At 45.6% G+C, this 18,271-nt stretch overlaps 1 protein-coding gene across 2 annotated transcripts in view; it reads right to left on the reverse strand.

The window, feature by feature from the left end:
- NHERF2 (NHERF family PDZ scaffold protein 2) overlaps positions 1-18,271 on the reverse strand; it is a 63,417-nt gene that overhangs the window by 43,286 nt on the left and 1,860 nt on the right. For both annotated transcript variants that reach the window (XM_060282561.1, XM_060282560.1), the window contains exon 2: positions 10,391-10,651. In XM_060282561.1, the coding sequence (XP_060138544.1) occupies positions 10,391-10,651 (261 nt within the window). The remainder of the gene's footprint in view (positions 1-10,390; positions 10,652-18,271) is intronic.

Consider the following 18,271-nt stretch of genomic DNA (forward strand, 5'->3'; position numbering starts at 1 on the left):
ACTTCAAGCATCTCAACCTCTCCTAAGGCAGCATCCAAAAACATAATCCTGAAGTCAAAGAAGAAGTGTGTCTATAATTCTTTGCTGAACCTGTAGGTCCCACATTTCAAAACGTTTTTGTTCCACCAGAGACCTGCCTCAAATCTGCAGCTAAAGATTTCACAAGCTGAGTTCAAATCAGTTATGTGTAACTTGACCTCTTTGATCCCACTGCCTGGACTCACAGTCTCCTGGGCACCAAAGCTGTCTTTGCCTGTCCAGATCAAGCTACTCGCTCGCAAATCACTAGGATTGCTATCTATTTGTTCATTCAAAGCATTTAACACCCAGCTCTTCAGCCAGAAAAAGCTCTCAAGGGGACTTACGGATCAATAGAGCACAACACAGTCCTAGACCTCAGGCTTAACAATCTATAAAGACATGACACAAAAGGAAAAATGAATGAGGAGGGGAAAGGATAGGAACTCAGGTACCAAATTCTTGTTGTTAAGATTCGTACAATGAACAGCTTGTATTGATGCTCACTTTTTCTTTCTTTTTTACGGAATGCTTATAGTTAAATTGGGGGGGGGGGTTGAAACAGGCCTCAAAGGCCTCTGAGAAATATCCAGGTGACCCACCCTTTTTGGAAATGGCTATAATGCAGGAACAAGTTACAGTGGGAGAGGAAAATTGTAAGTAGAAGCAACCCTATCTAAAATTTTATAAGTAGAAAAAATCCTATCTAAACCGCATCCAAGATGGCGGACGGAGCTCCATTCGTAAGTAGAGTTATTCGTAAGTAGAGGTACCACTGTATTGACCTTACAGGGTGGGGCCTCGGCCTTCCAGGGCGTACCTGGAATGTGTTGGCTTTTTGTCACTCGCCATGGCAGGTAAGTCGATGGCAGCTCAGTTGATACCACCACCTCCAGAGCAAAATGGTTCTCCTCAGAGAGCTGTTGCCTTGCATTTCTTGACTACGGCTGCTTTCTTGGAGAGATTCTGCAGTCATGTTATGTACGTTCCCCTTCTTACTAGTATTAAAGCTATAGATGTCATTTTCATCAAAGACAGTGGGGTGGGTGGGGAACCCTCTTGGTTTTGACTGAGAGGGTTTCCACACCAACAACCGAAGCTGCTGGCCTTGAAATGTTACCTAGGGCCAGGAACAGCACTTTAGATGGCTTACTGTCAACACAAGAGGAAATTTTGAGCTGACATAACAGTGCTGTTAATTAAAGCTAAGCGGCTAATCGAGATCTTTAGCAGGAATGGAAATAGTGCCCTGCAAGATCAGAACAGAGATCTATCCAAGCCTTCTCTAATCTAGGAACATATGAAGAGCCTGTTGGACCAGGTCAACGGCCCATCTAGTCCAGCATCCTGCTCTCACAGTGGCCAACTAGATGCCCCAGTGGGAAACCTGCAAACAGGATTCAAGCACAAGAGCAACTCTCCCCCCTTCCTGTGCGTCAACCTCACACCCTCCAGATATATTAGACTATAGCTGTCATTAGCCCCAGTATCCTACAGCTGTGCTGAACGAGCCTGCAGCCCAAAACATCTGGGGGGGCACCAGGTTGGTGAAGCCTGCCCTGCCATGTCTCCATTTTAACCGTATTTTTCCCCACTACCCCCCCCCAAAAAAAACCCAACAACACAGCCCTTGCTTGCAGGAACAGTGCTCCAATCCGCTGACTATTCTGTCTGCAAGACCCTGGCGGATTCTGCTCTCCGTCACTGCAGGCTTTTCCAGAGTGGCAGATCTGTCTCCATTATGACGCACTTGGCTTCTGACGGTGCTTTTAATCAGAGTCTATCAAGAAGGCTTCATAGCTATTAACCTGGCACGATAATCCTGATGTATTGCTCTGAATTACAGCTGGAGCATTTGGGAACCTGTCCACGGATCCTGGCCTTTGTTCAGAACAGTCAGCCAGGGAGGCTGTTTCTGCCAGAGGTTTTTAAAAAGGCAAGTTATCTTGACCACTGTGTGCATAAAAGGCTAAAAGAGAGCTCCCTGACATGTTGAAAAAATGGTTTGCATGGCTACCCAAGTGGTTTGAGAGGAGTTGGATAATTTCTGAGGGGTTCCAATGCAGCAGTATGTTCCTTAGTTAGATAATTAATGTCGCCACCCTTTGCAAAAACCATAGAGCAATGTGCAAACAGGCAAATAGATTTTTTTAAACCATACAATAACACAACACCAAAATAAAAACTTAGTTGGTCTTTAAGGTGCTACTGGAGGAATTTTTTTTTATTTTGTTTAAAATCCATAAAATAATCCTTAAAAACTGAATAAATGTTATGGTTTATCTATGCACAGTATACTGCCCCCAAACACCCACTCTAAAGCAGTTAACAGGATTCTAATTACAACCAACCAATCAAAAGAATATGAAGTAGCAAAATCTTCCACCAATCACAGTGAATGTGCATTTGTGAGCTGGATTCATGCTCTAACCACAGATGCAGCTCCCTGCCATTCCACTTCACTCTTGGGAGCCAGGTGAACCCACACACATGCACCTGCCAGCTGCTCCAATCTCCCACCAAGGAACAAGCCCACCCACAACCCAGGGTAGCATCCTCGCCCTCATCACACACCCTTGGGGCCACCCACCAAAGCTGGCACACCGGAGCTGACCCAGCATCGATGGCAGCCGCCAAAGTGCCCTTGCAGTATCCTCTGCAAAATTGCAAGCAATTGGCTTTTTCTGAATCCTGAGAAGATTTCCCAGCCACGTTGGGTGATCCCTAAGCAGAGGGAAATCTGTCGCTTTCGGCTTCTCTTTTTTCCATTCTTAAATTCAGTTCACCACATCAGTTTGCATTGTTAAAAACCCTCCTTAGAATTCATCAGCATTTGCAAATTCCTCCTAATACTGTATACACATTTTGTATGCAGTTTTGCCTAAAGTACACTTGTTTACAAAGCAATTTTCCCCCTTTTGCATGTTATTTTTTTAACCAATATATGCATTTTTATGGACACTTTACCTTATTAGCACATGCATTTTTATACACATAACAACTGCCCTGCAAAAGTCAGGAAAGCACGTAATTTCCAAGGAGGCTGTGTTTTGGTTCTTGCATTGTTTTGCAAAGTGTGAATTCGGCAGGTTCGCTTTTAATTGTCGGTTGGCTCGACTTTCTCCCCCATCCCTAGCGATCTCCCATCCCTAGCGATCACAGGCAATACACGGGGCCTCTGTTAATGGAACTCTTTCCCCACCACCCATCATCACCAAATCGCTTGGGCCGTTGGCATAAACACAGCTCTACTTCCAGGAAAGATCACCAGCAGGCCTTTCCCCGAAAGAGCTGTGAGCAGCTTGGTTCCGAGAAAGCAAAAGGAGGCCCTGGCCTAAAGGACACCGCAGATGGGGTGAAGGAGATCGTGCAACAAAGTCTGTTGATGTTCTTCCCCCTGCAAAAAGGTGTCCAGGGACCACAACAGCAGCCATGAGCTTTTAACAGAATCGTTGCATCTAATCTCTAAGAAGAGAGGAACTGGGACGCGAGGCTTCTAGTTTGTGGACTTTATAAGTTTATGGTTATTTGGTGGTAAGGTGAAGGAGATAAAGTCCTGCTCAGGGACACCGCCTCCATTACTAGTTCACATGCCTCTGAAAAGCTGGCTCAAAATAATTCCTCTCCCCCACCTCTCTCTGCACCAAGTTGAACATCTTGCTTTCCTGGGGACCAGACACACTGGCCTATCTCAAATTCGAGAGAAGTGATTGTTTTCTAAAAAAGAGATGAGGGGACTGAAGCCGGACATCATCCTCCCGGCCTGACCTGAAAGCCTTCCCCTCCAGCCTCAGATGTGTGAGGGTTCTGCTTGAGAGTTTCCCACTGGCTTTTCTGGTTGGCCACTGGGAGAACAGGATGTTGGGCAAGATAGGTCCCCTCTGGCATGATTCATCAGGCTCTTCTTATGGATTCAGAGTGCCGTATAACCGCTCCAACACCATCATGAGTGCAAATCATCACAAATGCACACCGAAAAGTCTGAGAAACCTGCATCAATTGTTCCAAGTGCACAACTTTGCAATATCAATTCTCTCACACTCTCTTGCCACCCATGGCATTGCAGGGGGGTCATTGTAGATGACCCTTGGGTCCCTTCCGTGGTTCTGAGTTGTCAGCACCTGACTGCTCAATTTGCCTCTAACTCTCTTCCAGCTCCTCGGGGAGCTTCTAAAACACCTCCTGCTCCCTTCAAACCCGTGGGAAAATCAACTCTGGTCTACTGGGGCCTTTGGGTCCCCCCCCCCAAGAGCTCCTTTATCAGAAATCCCAATGAAGACCTGCTCAGAGGTCTTAAATGACCCGTTAATCCCGCATTCGCCAACCCGTTAATGGAATTAAAAGGCCCTTCAGAGAACTTTAAAGCCACCACTTAAATCTGTGGCTTGCCTGAATGCAGCTCTGTTTGTCAGGCAGACGCTTAAACAGTCAGATGTAAAAGATTAAGCTGGGGATCTGCAGAATAAGGAGTACACGAGAGCTCACGCAGTCGCCTGGGTCCTGCCAACATATTCCTAATTGGTTTACAGCTATTTAATATTCTTACAAGCCAGTGAGTGAGTTTGAAAGTTTCTGGCTTATTAATTAATTCCCTGAATAAAGGAAGTTTACATTTTTAAGACAACAACAACACTCTTTCAGAATTTGAGACCGCCCAGTCCTTTCCAGACCCATTCACCAGGCAGGAAACAAGACAGCTGCTCCTCATTTATTCCCCACAACAACCCTGCAAGGTAATGACTGGCTTAAGGGCACCCAGGGAGCTTCATAGCCAAGTGGGGATTTGAACCCTGGTATCCTGGGTCCTAGAATAATATTCTAACCACTGTACTGCACTGGCTCTCACTATCTCATTTGAGATAGATCAGGGATAAGGGAGTGCCCCTCTGGATAATAAGGTTTTTGTTCCTTATTGCACGCTCAAGATCACTTGATATGTCTCCGTTTTGCATGTGTGCGTTCATAAGTCTCCTACTTCCTGTTTCTCCACCAATCAACAAATTGATATTTTTCAACCCACGTGAAACACTGTTTCTGAAGCACTTTCATATTTCTCAAACTATGCAGCTTTGTACCCATTTTATCTGCTTAAAACATGCACTGAGGCAGGTTTTGAGCCAAAACCTCTTATCACCATATGCAATGCCAGTGTGGTGTAGTGGTCAGAACATCAGACTAGGACCTGGGAGACCAGGGTTCAAATCCCCCACTCTGTCATGAAGCTCACTGGGTGATCTCAGTCACTCGCTCTCAGCCTAACCTCCCTCACAGGGTTGTCGTGAGGGTGAGATGGGAAGGAAAAGAGCCATGTACTCCTCAGAGGAAAGGTGGGATATAAATGCAACAAATACACAATAAATAAATAAAAATCCTGGGCAATGGAAGAAGAGGGTCAAGATGTTGGGGTACTACTGGCGAAACTCGGGAAATTAGAATATCGCCGAAAAGTGCATTTATTTCAGCAATGCAACATAAAAGGTGAAACCAATATATGAGATAGATGCATGACATGCAAAGCAAGATATGTCAAGCCTTTATTTGTTGTAATTGTAATTATTTGTTGTTAGGCGGGTCAATTATAAATGGAATGGAATTAATGAAATGTAATAGCGGTGTTTATTTTTGTTTATTTTTGTATTATTGTAACTATTTGTTTTATTACTGTGGAATTTCCAAAAGAAAGCATTTGTAAAAATTAAAAGAAAAAAGAAAAAAATAATAAGTTGCATTACTGAAATAAACTCACTTTTCGACTATATTCTAATTTTCCGAGTTTCACCTGTACTTCCATCTCTTTAGATCCAGCATGAGTACTAGCAAGATGGTTTTATGCACCCAGCGGCCTGATTCTGGCCATGGAAACATCACACTGCCAAGTCTTGCACTGAGACATTGGTGCACAATTCCTCAGCAGCACCCACCCTTTCTGCTGGGAATCTGAAGTTCCTTTGGTCCAGAGACCCACCGCGCTCACTTGTGTCCCTGGGAACAAACATGGGGCCCAGCCTAGCCCATCCTGATGCTAATCTTGCTCCCACCTCCCAACCGTTTCCACTTGCTTTGTGTTTCACTAAAAATACAGCTGCAGAGGAAATTTCTGTTGCGGGGTGGATACCTTCCTTCTTGGGAGGGGCTTCCTGCCAACACCCCGACTCAAAAACAACCAGGCGGTTCAAGTTCCTGACCAGAACTCTAATGGGAGGCGGGAGAAGGAGAGGAGGATGCTCTGAGGTCATGCGTATGGCACCGAGCGCACACTTTGATCCCATGCCCGCCACGGACCCTCCCTCGGTTGCGGGCTTGCGCTTTCGGCAAGAACGCTGGCAGATCCACACTGCAGATTTCAAGCACGTTCGGTGCACATCTAAAGCACTTCCTCCCAAGGCATAATGGGAACTGTAGTTTAAGGGTGCTGGGAACTGTAGCACGGTGAAGGGGAAACTACAGAGGGAAATGATAGCGATAATAAGAAGGATGGTGACAGGCAGGGAGAAGGAAAAGCCCTGGGGGTCAATGGTGCCAAGAGGAGCATCAGCATGTTGTATAACAGGGGTGGGGAACCTACGGCCCTCCAAGCTTCTGATCTGGCCCTCGGAACTCTCCCGAAACCACAACCCTCACTAGCCCTGCTCCATCCCCTCCTGGAGGATTATTGCCTGCCTGGGACACATCCTTGAATTCTGATGATGTCTCCTGCTTGCCTGGAGGGAGAATGGAAAGCGCAGCGGATGTAGAAACTAGCCCACTGTACAAAGGTAATATTGACACTCATTCCCCTGCCCGCTTTTGCCTCTAGCCCTCCCCACTGCGGACATGTGGCCCCTGGAAGGTTGCCCAGAGGAAAATACGGCCCTCTGGCTGAGAAAACTATCCCCGCTGCTGTTCTAGAGGGTAACCAACAACAAGCAATCCCAAATCTTAGAATTGTAGAGTTGGAAGGGACCCTGAGGATCAACGAGTCCAATCCCCTTGCAATGCAGGAATATGCAGCTGTCCCATAAAAAGAATCGAACCTGCAACCTTGGCGTTATCAGCAGCAAGTTCTAACTAACTGAGCTATCTACCTGGGACAATAACATGTCTCATTGGCTCTAGCAACAGTTAAAACTGGACTGTGTCAGCAATGTGGCAGGCTCTCAAACGGCCATGAATCTTCCTTGCGCTCTCAGAAAAGCACACCGTTGAGGCCAAAAACATGCCACCATGCAATTCTCCCTTGCAATCGAAGCTTCTCTGATAAAAGACATAAAACAAACCTTTCCTGGGCTATGAATGTTTTGAGCTTTTAAAAGCCAGCCCTGTATAGAATCTGGAAAACGTTTGAGGAGGGTCTGCAGTTCTGCGGCAGAGGACCGTAAATCGCAGCCTCACCAGTTAAAAGTCTGCCTGAGAGCAGCCAGGCCAGTGCTGTGTGCCAAAGGCCACAATCCTACAATACTTCAGAAATGGATTTTAATTTTTTTTTTTTTTAAGAGCAGGACTGTAGTCTTCAGTATAAACCTGAAAGCACATATACATTTATGTACTGAACTCTGAGAAGCTAGCTGAGGGGAGCATGGATGAGCAAAAGTTACAGCAAACAGAAGATGCTAGTCACTGCCCCTCACCCCAATAATGCAGAATAAGGGGAGGGTGGGACAAAAATGTAAATATACTTATCTGCCTCATTTAGGCAGGTTGCAGAACTGATATTTCCCTTTTTTATTTCCCTTTTTAAAAAACAACAACAACAATAATATACTGGGGTACACACTGCCATGAGTTCAATTGTACTCAAGAGAGGGGCTGATGCTTCCCTCCCACTTAGCGATCCATTTGCAACACCCACCCACTCCCCTGGAAAACATCACAAGTCGGCTAATTAGTGCTGGGAAGGGTGCAGATCCTGCCCCAGGGTCTCTCTAATAAGGTGTTTCGCAGCAGCTGTAATTTAAGCTTTATAAACCTGACCTGATGGTGACCCTCTCTGTTCACTGTTGCTTTTTCTCTTTTTCAAAAGAGGAAGAGCGGAAGTGCATTTGTAAAGGAGTCAAGGGAACATGACGGCATTCTCAGGAGCTGAGCTACATGCGCTGGCCTGAGGTTATCAGGGCTTCTGGCCTGGGGCTCGTTACAATGCAAAGGGTTAAGATGTACTTGGTGCAAGATCGTCTGCCCTTGCCTGGGAGCGAGCCCCATTAAAAATATTTATTCATGTACTCATTTCAAATAATAGTAATAATAATATGCCCATCACCTAAAGGTCCCAGGGCGGAAATGCACACATTTCAGAATCAAATTTAACTATAAAACAAAAGGCAGCATTTTTTTAAAAAATGGATTCAAAAATACAAATTAAAAGACAGCAGCAACCAAAAGCCCAATACACCTCTCTCTTACACACAAACTCAAATGCCTATGCAAAGGCCAGGCATATATGGATAGGATTACAGTGGTACCTCGACTCGACAACCGAATTTTTCAACTTACGAATGGGGGTAATGGCTGCGCGCTTACGAATGTCTCGACATCCGGGGAAAAACCACGGCAGTTTTAGATAGGGATTTTTCGACTTACGAATTTTTAGATAGGGTTGCTTCGACTTACGAATTTTTCTGTTTCCAGTGCATTCCTATGGGAAATAGCGTTTCCAATGGCGTTTTCGACTTACAAGTTTTTCAACTTATGAAGGTGCCTTCGGAATGGATTAAATTCGTAAGTCGAGGCACCACTGTATTCTGTAAATTTAACTGTATTCCAAAGAAGATCCCACAAATCACTAGTCCACATTGAGGCTGTTTTTTAAACAAGGCTGCCTGTCTAAATACCACTATGAAAAACCATTTCCAGGATGAGAGAGGAATTTTTTTTGTCAAGTTTCTCAGCTAGGTAGCAATTCTGACTTTATTGTTATTGTTGTTGTTGTCATTTATTTCTCCAATTTAATTACATTTGCATAGAACCAAGGTGAGTCATGTCTGATGCAGAAGAAGTTTTGCAAGTCTGGGTGGGAGGAGGGGGAGCAATACTTCAAACAAATGTTGGGACTTCAGTTATCCATGTAGTTCATTCTGCCCACACCCAAATAGATACCCTTTACTCTATTGAGAGCCAATCAAAAACTGCCTGCAAACTTTTGCAAACCTGCTTAGCTTCCCTTCAATTATTCAGGATGCAGAATCTGGGTTTCGTAGTCGCGGAATTCCCGTTTTGCCTGCCTGTTTTGCTACAAACCACCAAATGGGCGCACCTTCCATCTCACATGCCATGAGGTCGGAATTAATGGAGCTAATATCTTAGACCCCTTTTCAACCTAGAGAATCTGCTGCAGGCATGACCCCAGGCGCCTGTAAATAGAGCCCTAACGACACATCTTGACCTCATTTGCCACAGAGTAACTAAGGACCACTTCATTCCCCTAACCTTCCCCTTCCGCTAATGCCAGATTATCCCTCCCACCACTACACCCCTCCCTGGTGCAGGACAGCCCAGCTAAAAACCTCCCTCTGCTGTGTATTCATCACAGTCTCCACATTCACTCCCAATGTTCAGTCAAAATGCTGCTGGGTGCCCCTACCCACCCATCCTGCTGGCCTTTTTGTATTCCTTCAAAGCAAGTCTACCTGCCACCTCCAGCCCAAGAGAAACACAATCAGGTGTTTTCAGTGGCTGGGCAAGGGATGGGGGAATCTGACCATTTCATCCTCTTTCAGTAGCTCATTTCCCCAACCTTAAAATCTACACATTTCCATATAAGTTTGGATAGTCCTCATGAAAATCTGTCATGCATTTTAGTGCTGATCTCTCCCGATATCCACATCATTGTATGCAATTCTGCCCAAAGTACCCATTTTTTGCAATACAATTCCCCCTAATACAATGCATTTTTGCATCTTATTTTCACCAAGAGGGGCATCTCTACGCACACAAGTATACATATTCTCTGTTACGCATAACTTGGCCGGCAAACCGCTTTGCAAAATCCAGAATTTCAAAGGCAGTCTGCTCTCTGTTTCATGTGTTGTTTCAGAAATTGCAAATGAGGTAGCTTCCTGTTTAAACGCAAACTCAGTCAGGCATCTGCAGCATGCCTTCAAAGTGTGCTCTTACACCACTCTATAACAGTCATGGAGAACCCTGGGAACTGTCGTTTGCAACGGGTGCTGGGAACGGCAGCTTTGCGAGGCCAGCACGCCTGACAAACTACAGCTCCCAGGATTCTTTGAGGGGACCCATGACTTAAAGTGGTGCAAGTGTGCTTTAAGTGGAGAAATATAAATCACGCTTGCGCATGGCCGCCACCATCCTGGCAAGTCCAGAACAACCCAGAAACCTCTGGCTGCTGGGAGTTACACCCACACAACCCCCCGAAGGCGCCCAGCCTTGGCCTTACCTTCTTCCCACTCTCCGAGCTCAAGCTGTGCTTGTGCCTCTTAAGGTTTCGGTTGCTCAGATCCAACTGGGGCTTCCAGGCCTCGCCGTTGTTGTCGCTTGCGGTCGACTTGACCGGCGACACCTCGGGGTTTGCCACGATGCCCGTGCGGGCCATCTCCTCGGTGCAAGTGAGCTGCAGACTCCGCAGGTATTCGTCAGTCTCTTTGTCCACCACCAGCAAGCGAGTCTCCGCTTCCACGGCCTTGATGCGCTGCACCACCTGGCGAGGGATGGGCAGGAAAGGAAGAAAACAAATATGAGCAGGGACTCCCAGGGGCAGAAACCAAGCAATTACGGCTGCAGAATTTCTGCCGAGTGCAAACCGTATGCCTACTGCATTGTGTTTCTTAATTTGCTGCATTTATATCCCAGCTTTTTTCCTCCAAGGAGCGGAAGGTGGCATTCGTGGTTCTCCACCAAATTATCACAACAATCCTGTGAGGTAGATTGGGCTAATATAGCCTATTAACCAGGCTTCCTCAACCTCAGCCCTCCAGGTGTTTATAGCCTACAACTCCCATGATCCCTAGCTAGCAGGACCAGTGGTCAGGGATGATGGGAATTGTAGTCTCAAAACATCTGGAGGGCCAAGGTTGAGGAAGTCTGCTATTAACCAATGGTTTCCTTTAACCAATGGATTGAAGGCACAGCAGCACTCGCAACGTATGAGCAGATTGCTCATAGATGCAGCCTTTGTTTTGGCTAAATATGCTGATAAAAAAACTTTTTATAAAACTTTTTTTATAAAAGAATGGAAATGGTTTATTGAATATTTACAGATAAACGGTAAACAGATAAAAACACTGGCAGGATGATTGCAGTTACATAAGAGTACAGGTATATATTTAAAGAAGCTACTGTATTTTTCCGTGTATAAGACTTAGGGTTTTTTCCTAAAAAATAATGGCAAAAATTAGGGGGCATCTTATACATGGAGGCGTCTTATAGAAAAAATAAATGAGTGCTGTAAGTTAAGTTAATTTGGATATGCAGAAGGTATTAAAAATAAATTTAAAGAACCGCAGAAGGAGGGGGAAGGAAGTCAAGTTTTAAAATGTCAAAATGATTGGAAAATCAGCGAAATGTATATATCTGAAAAGTATAATTATTATTATTATTAAAAATGGATAAATATACTGATATTTGGAACAAGTTTATACAGAACATAGTATATTAATAATCATATATGTATTAAGCATAAATAAGAATCATATATCTGTTACCATATACAGTAATTGTATTATGTGTCTTCTCTTCCCCCCCCCCGGCTTTATTTTGTACAACTGAAAAGCTTTAAAATATTAATTAATTTTAAAAGAAAAAGAAAAAAAAGGCTAGGAGGCTGTGACCAGCCCAAGGTCACCCAGAAAGCCCCATGGCCAAATGGGGATTTGAAACCTAGTCTCTCCCAGGTCCTGGTCCGACACTCTAACCACTTCACCACACTGGCACCATACTGGAGCAGAGCTGTGATGCATTCACTTTCTGGATTTCAGGGCAGAGAGTGTGGGGGTGTAGAAAATAAGTGGAGGGTCGGGGAAACACTTGCAAACTTGAGGATTTGGTGGGGTGGTGCAGGGGTTGGAGAACTTTCAGCTAACAGAATGCACAGAAAATTATGGCTGCAAGACCTACCTAACATTAATCCACTAAATATTTAGTTGATTCACAAGAAAGAACCAAACTGGTGGACAATGCGAGTTAAAGGTATGTCTACTGGTTCTTTGACATTACTTTGGTTCTGGTGTGTCACTGTAACACAGGCATCCCCAAACTGCGGCCCTCCAGATGTTTTGGCCTACAACTCCCATGATCCCTAGCTAACAGGACCAGTGGTTGGGGAAGATGGGAATTGTAGTCCAAAACATCTGGAGGGCCGAAGTTTGGGAGTGCCTGCTGTAACACCTTCAAGACAAGACAACCAGCTGTGGCATCTCTAGCTTTCATGGGCTAGGGATGATGTCGGCAGATGTGACCTTATCCAAATTCTGTGCTTCCCCAGTGCAGTTACGTAAGTCCCCCCCCCCAAAAAAAAGCTATCAAAAACAGTGCACAGACGGACATGCCACAGACCCATAACTCAACCTGTAGCGCTTTATAGCTGTCCTTGACTCAATTTTACTTTGCAACTTTCCCAACCAACTCTCAGGATCCTCTACACAAGGATTCGGCAGGAAACTTCAGAGTGTATTCAACAGAGGCTTGGGTGGGGGGTAACTTTAGCAAAATCCACAGGCAGTCCAAGGTGGTATTTTGGAACAGCATCCTGTAATCTGAGAGGTGCATACCTTCTTCATCTGAGGATACCTGCCTTCAGATACCTGCTTTTGACCTTCCTGGAGACATCTGTTTGGCTACAAAGGGATGATGGTACACTGGACAGGGCTAACATCTGGTCCAGCTGACGTTCTTAATTGCAGCTAACTGGAACTTCCATGTTCAGAGGAAGTCTACCTGAGTATGCCAGATACTGAGGCAAGCGACCATAGAAGCAGGCTGCTGCCTGCATTCTCTGCTTATGTGTTTCCTGAGATCACGTTGCCAGCCTCTGTAGGAAGCAGGATTCTGGGCTAAGTGGGGACTTGTTTGACCTAGCAGGGCTCATGATCTCATGTTACCTTACAGAGATGGCCTTATACTAAGGAAAGATGGAGCAGCATGTTTGAACACTGATAAAGGCAGTGAATTGGGCTACCTTTAGTACAGGGGAAACCTGTTAGCCAGCTGGCTCAAGAATTTGAAGAAACAAAACAAAAACCAGTGCAGTTGTTAAATCAGTGATTGTTGTTAAACCACAGATCAATCGTTTTTATTGCTTATGTGTAGAGAATTATTCAGAAATTATGGTTTAAATATTCTGGTTGTTTGCCGTAATAAACATTGATTGATTGATTGATTGATTGATTGATTGAAATCGGTACACTTTTGAAATGACCTGTCCTCCGTCTGGATGCAAAATGGCATCCAATGGTACCCAAAAATAGCTAAAACCCTGCTCCTTGATCTCAGGGGCCAACATGCAAAATCTGCTCACTGTATCTTAAGAATGTTTCCAAATGCATAAAAGAACAGATGGACAAACAGCTTTCCAAAATTCATAGCAGATGGCACAGCGTTAAAATATATTAAAGTTAAGCTAATATTAGAGAGAACAGCCTTCCCCAACCTGGTGCCCTCCATGACTGCATGAAACTGGGAGTGATGTGAATGGTTGTAGCTCAAAACATCTGGGGGGCACTAGGCTGCGGAAGGCAGAGGACAGAGGCTGTGCAGGATTACCTCTTGCAAGCATGCACCTGCCCACGTGCTAAGAGATCATCCCAGGAGGCCCCTTAGTAGGCAATTAGTTACCAGAGAGAGAGGGTCCATTTCCCCTCCGATGCTCTGCTCATTGAAGGCTTTTCCCAGCTGTGCAGAAGCATGACAGGCAGACCAGCAGCGACTGCCACGGGCCCTGCCTGCATGGTCAAGAGGTGCGATGGCAGCCCATGCCAGTCATTTGCTCCTGCATTTGCCCATGTGCAGCTTCTCAGACAGAGGACACTGCCCAGTCACCAAGGTACCAAATGACAAACGATGCTGAGGACCTAAGTGCCTCTTCATTCACCTACCCTGAACACAAGGTTACGCAGCCAGTCTCTGTGGATGACAGAATGCCCCGGTGTGAAATTTACAGAGTGCAGCCCATCTTAAAATGAACTAACTAAACGGAGCCAGGGAGCTGGAAAATCCTTCTTTTCTCTGCCTGCCTGCAATCTCCAGAGGCAACGAGCCAGGCACTGCCAATCATACGCTTGCTGGAAGAGCAACGATGCGAGTGCCAGGCAGGCCTTCTGCTGCCTTTCAGAGCCACTTTGCATCAGCCACCTGGTGACACATACCATTTATGGCCGCAGAGAAGTAGGGGGTAGGAATCACCTTTTCGCCTCTTCTTCCAGTTTGCAAAAGTTCCGTTGCTTATTCGCCTAGGGCAGGGATCCCCAAACTAAGGCCCAGGAGCCGGATGCGGCCCAATTGCCTTTTCAATTCGGCTTGCGGACGGTCCGGGAATCAGCATGTTTTTACATGAGTAGAATGTGGCTTTACTTAAAATGCATCTCTGGGTTATTTGTGGGGCCTGCCTGGTGTTTTTACATGAGTAGAAAGTGTCGTTTTATTTAAAATGCATCTCTGGGTTCTTTGTGGGCATAGGAATTTGTTCATTTTTTTTCCTTCAAAATATAGTCCGGCCCCCCCACAAGGTCTGAGGGACAGTGGACCGACCACCCTGCTGAAAAGGTTTGCTGACCCCTGGCCTAGGGACACCTCTTGCTTACTGCAGCCGACCCGGGCGAGCAGTTACTTGCAAGCCTGCATTCATCTACCAATATGAAAATTTCCAGAGAGGCAGTCATGCTTTATGCTTTGTGCATCTAATTCACCTGAGCTAGAGGGTTAGAGAAGAACATTGCCAATCCTCCTACCGGTACATGCACAAACGAAAGGAAACCCCCATGGTTTGAAAACAAAACAAAACAAATCCTAAAACCTGATTTCCAATGCAGATTCCAGCCTGCTCATTCCTTCTCATTAGGATGGCCTCCGAGCTCAACTGCAGAGCAAGTAAACGTTTCAATTGTGCGGCAATTGCAATGAAGGATCAGAAGGAACACAGAGCTATTCAAGGAGCTTTGCAAAAACACAAGCAATACACACAGCAGGCCAAGGGAAGTGAACAGAGGCCAGGACCACAGAGTAAGGCAGTGGCAGAGGTGGGTCAAAGACAAAGGGCTCCACACTCCTGGAAGCAACTGAGCTTTGGCGGGAGTCGGGAGTAAGTTCCTCAGCAAAGCAAGGAAAGCTGGTCATTTTTGTGACGCAAGAGAGCAGCTGATCACCTCTCAAATCCTCTTTGGGGCTTGATTTGATTGCTTGTTTCTTTGTATACCACCCTATATCCGTAGATCTCAGGGCAGTTCACAACATAAAGTCACAATACAGAAAACAGAAAATACATAACAATAGCAAAAAAAAAAGACAACCCAATAATCTCCTCTTCCACAATACATTTTAAAAGGGCATAAATGCAAAAAAACCAAGATCATGGCCACTGGTCCCATCACCTCCTGGCAAATAGAAGGGGAGGAAATGGAGGCAGTGAGAGATTTTACCTTCTTGGGCTCCTTGATCACTGCAGATGGTGACAGCAGTCACGAAATTAAAAGACACCTGCTTGTTGGGAGAAAAGCAATGACAAACCTAGACAGCATCTTAAAAAGCAGAGACATCACCTTGCCGACAAAGGTCCGTATAGTTAAAGCTATGGTTTTCCCAGTAGTGATGTATGGAAGTGAGAGCTGGACCATAAAGAAGGCTGATCGCCAAAGAATTGATGCTTTTGAATTATGGTGCTGGAGGAGACTCTTGAGAGTCCCATGGACTGCAAGAAGATCAAACCTATCCATTCTTAAGGAAATCAGCCCTGAGTGCTCCCTGGAAGGACAGATCGTGAAGCTGAGGCTCCAATACTTTGGCCACCTCATGAGAAGAGAAAACTCCCTGGAAAAGACCCTGATGTTGGGAAAGATTGAGGGCACTAGGAGAAGGGGACGACAGAGGACAAGATGGTTGGACAGTGTTCTCGAAGCTACGAACATGAGTTTGACCAAACTGCGGGAGGCAGTGGAAGACAGGAGTGCCTGCCGTGCTATGGTCCATGGGGTCACGAAGAGTCGGACACGACTAAACAACTAAACAACAACAACAAAAATTATGTTGGCATCCACACTCAGAGCAAGGCATAGGTACTCTCTCCAGCGCAAACAGAAAGACCCTCCTACAAACATTCCCATTCACCCCATCACTGCCACTGTCACCTCTGATCTCTGCCTGTCCACTGACCACTCACTTCTACAGCTTCAGACGTGGTTGCCTGACCATATAGTATTGCCTGGTGCTGTCGCTGTCTAATAGCAACAGGGAGCATCCCTCGGTACCAAGGGAAATGTACAAGGGAAATGTACTATCATTTCATAGAAATCACTTAGAAGGTGCCTGCACATTTTACTCCATAACTTTCTTTCTAGGAGGGCTGGAGACTTACTTTTTTAAATAGATAAGCAAGGAAAGAAAGCTCAGAACGTGGGGCACCTGCCCAGAGGCACCCATGGGTACCATGGCGCATACGGGTGCTAGGTTGGCGACCCCTATGCCGGCTCATCTGCTGGGGGCCACCTGTGCTAAAGTGATTTATCCCGTTTGCATTTTTTGTGATGTCCTATGTTTTCCAATAAATAAGTCTGACTGACTGAATGCAGGTATTTCATACAGTGCCAAGTTACAGCTTCTTGAATCCTGAACCAAAGGGGCAAGCAAGTGGATCTAGATAATCCCAAGAGTTGGTGCCCAAGTCAGCTGAATGTTGATCCAACGCTAACTGTTGGAAGATTAAGGACAGATAAAAGAAAGTGCTTATCTGCACAGATAGCATTGTCAAACTGTGGAATTTGCTCCCAGAAGATACAATGGTGGCCATAAACTTGGATGGCTTTGAAAGAGGACTGGACAAATTCATGCAGAATAAGGCTGCCAATGGCTACCAGTCACAGTGGTTATGCTCTGCCTCCACAGTCAGAGGCACCAAAGTTTCTGAATGCCAGTTGCTGGAAACCACAGGAGGGGAGAGGGCTCTTGTGCTCTGCTCTGGCTTGTGGACTTCCCAATGAGGCATCTGGTTGGCCACTGTAAGAAAAGGATGCTGGACTAGATGGGCCACTGGCCTGATCCAGCAGGCTCTTCTTAGGTTCTTCTGTCAGAAACTAATTTCACTTGAGAGCCAGGTTTGGCAAGGAAGGTGAGGACACAGTTAACACCCTACGATGTCTTGCCGCAACATCTCATTTCCACAGACGCTGCTCATCTACACCCAACTTGTGCTCTCTCCAGCTTGGTAACCGAGAGGCAAAATGGCGCCAAACAGGGAGTGGGGCAGATTTTGCCCAGAGACCGCCGGCTGCCAACCCCAAAACTAACATTTTGATACTCTCTCTCTACTCACTCACGCTATGCTAAGTGTCACCAAGCTGGTGCCTTGCAGATGTTGCTGGACTACAGCAGATGAAGTCAGACAACACCTGGAAGCCACCAAGCTGGTGCCGGCTGCTCTCTACACCATTCACAATTCACCACAGTACTTAGCTGCCTTTCTGTCGAAGCCAAAAAAAGTCCTACAGGATAAAATCTCTATTTATAAGAGCAAATACTTAGCCTAAAAGCCTCAGTTGCTATCACTGCTCTTTTTCTATACTCTCCCTAGCTTCACGATATGCATTCCAAGAAGGAGTGACCATGACTGCATGTGAAATTTTCATTTTACTGTATTTCCTTTTTCTCTTTATTTTATTTTCCTTTGTTTTCTTATTTTTGCTTCCGTTCCTTTTTAGATTAGATTTCAAAAGCATTTCTTTTATTCTGGAGTATTATAAAAAGATACTTTGTACTGGGTATGAACTTTTGCATATCTTTGGACAAGCAGCAACAAAAATGGTTATTGGAACAAAATTGCAAACGAAATTGCCTGCCCAGCTTACTTCTTTTGGATCACCACGGGGATCCAGAGCTCAAGCCTCAGGCATTCACTAGAGCACCAATCTCAAGAGACACAGAGTGGTGCTGGGCGGGCGGGGGGGGGTATATTTGTCAAAAGGGAAGACACTGTAGCACCCAGCTTGGCAGATCCAAAACATCCATCCAGCGAGCAAGTCATGGGGACCAAGTAGGTAGAAAGGGTGTCAGGCACCCAGTACGAAGGGTCACTTAAAGCCTCTTCTGAATAGGGTTGGGAAAGCCTCCCTGCCAGAAA

Source organism: Zootoca vivipara, chromosome 14 (assembly GCF_963506605.1).
Source record: "Zootoca vivipara chromosome 14, rZooViv1.1, whole genome shotgun sequence".
NCBI classification, from domain to species: Eukaryota; Metazoa; Chordata; class Lepidosauria; order Squamata; family Lacertidae; genus Zootoca; species Zootoca vivipara.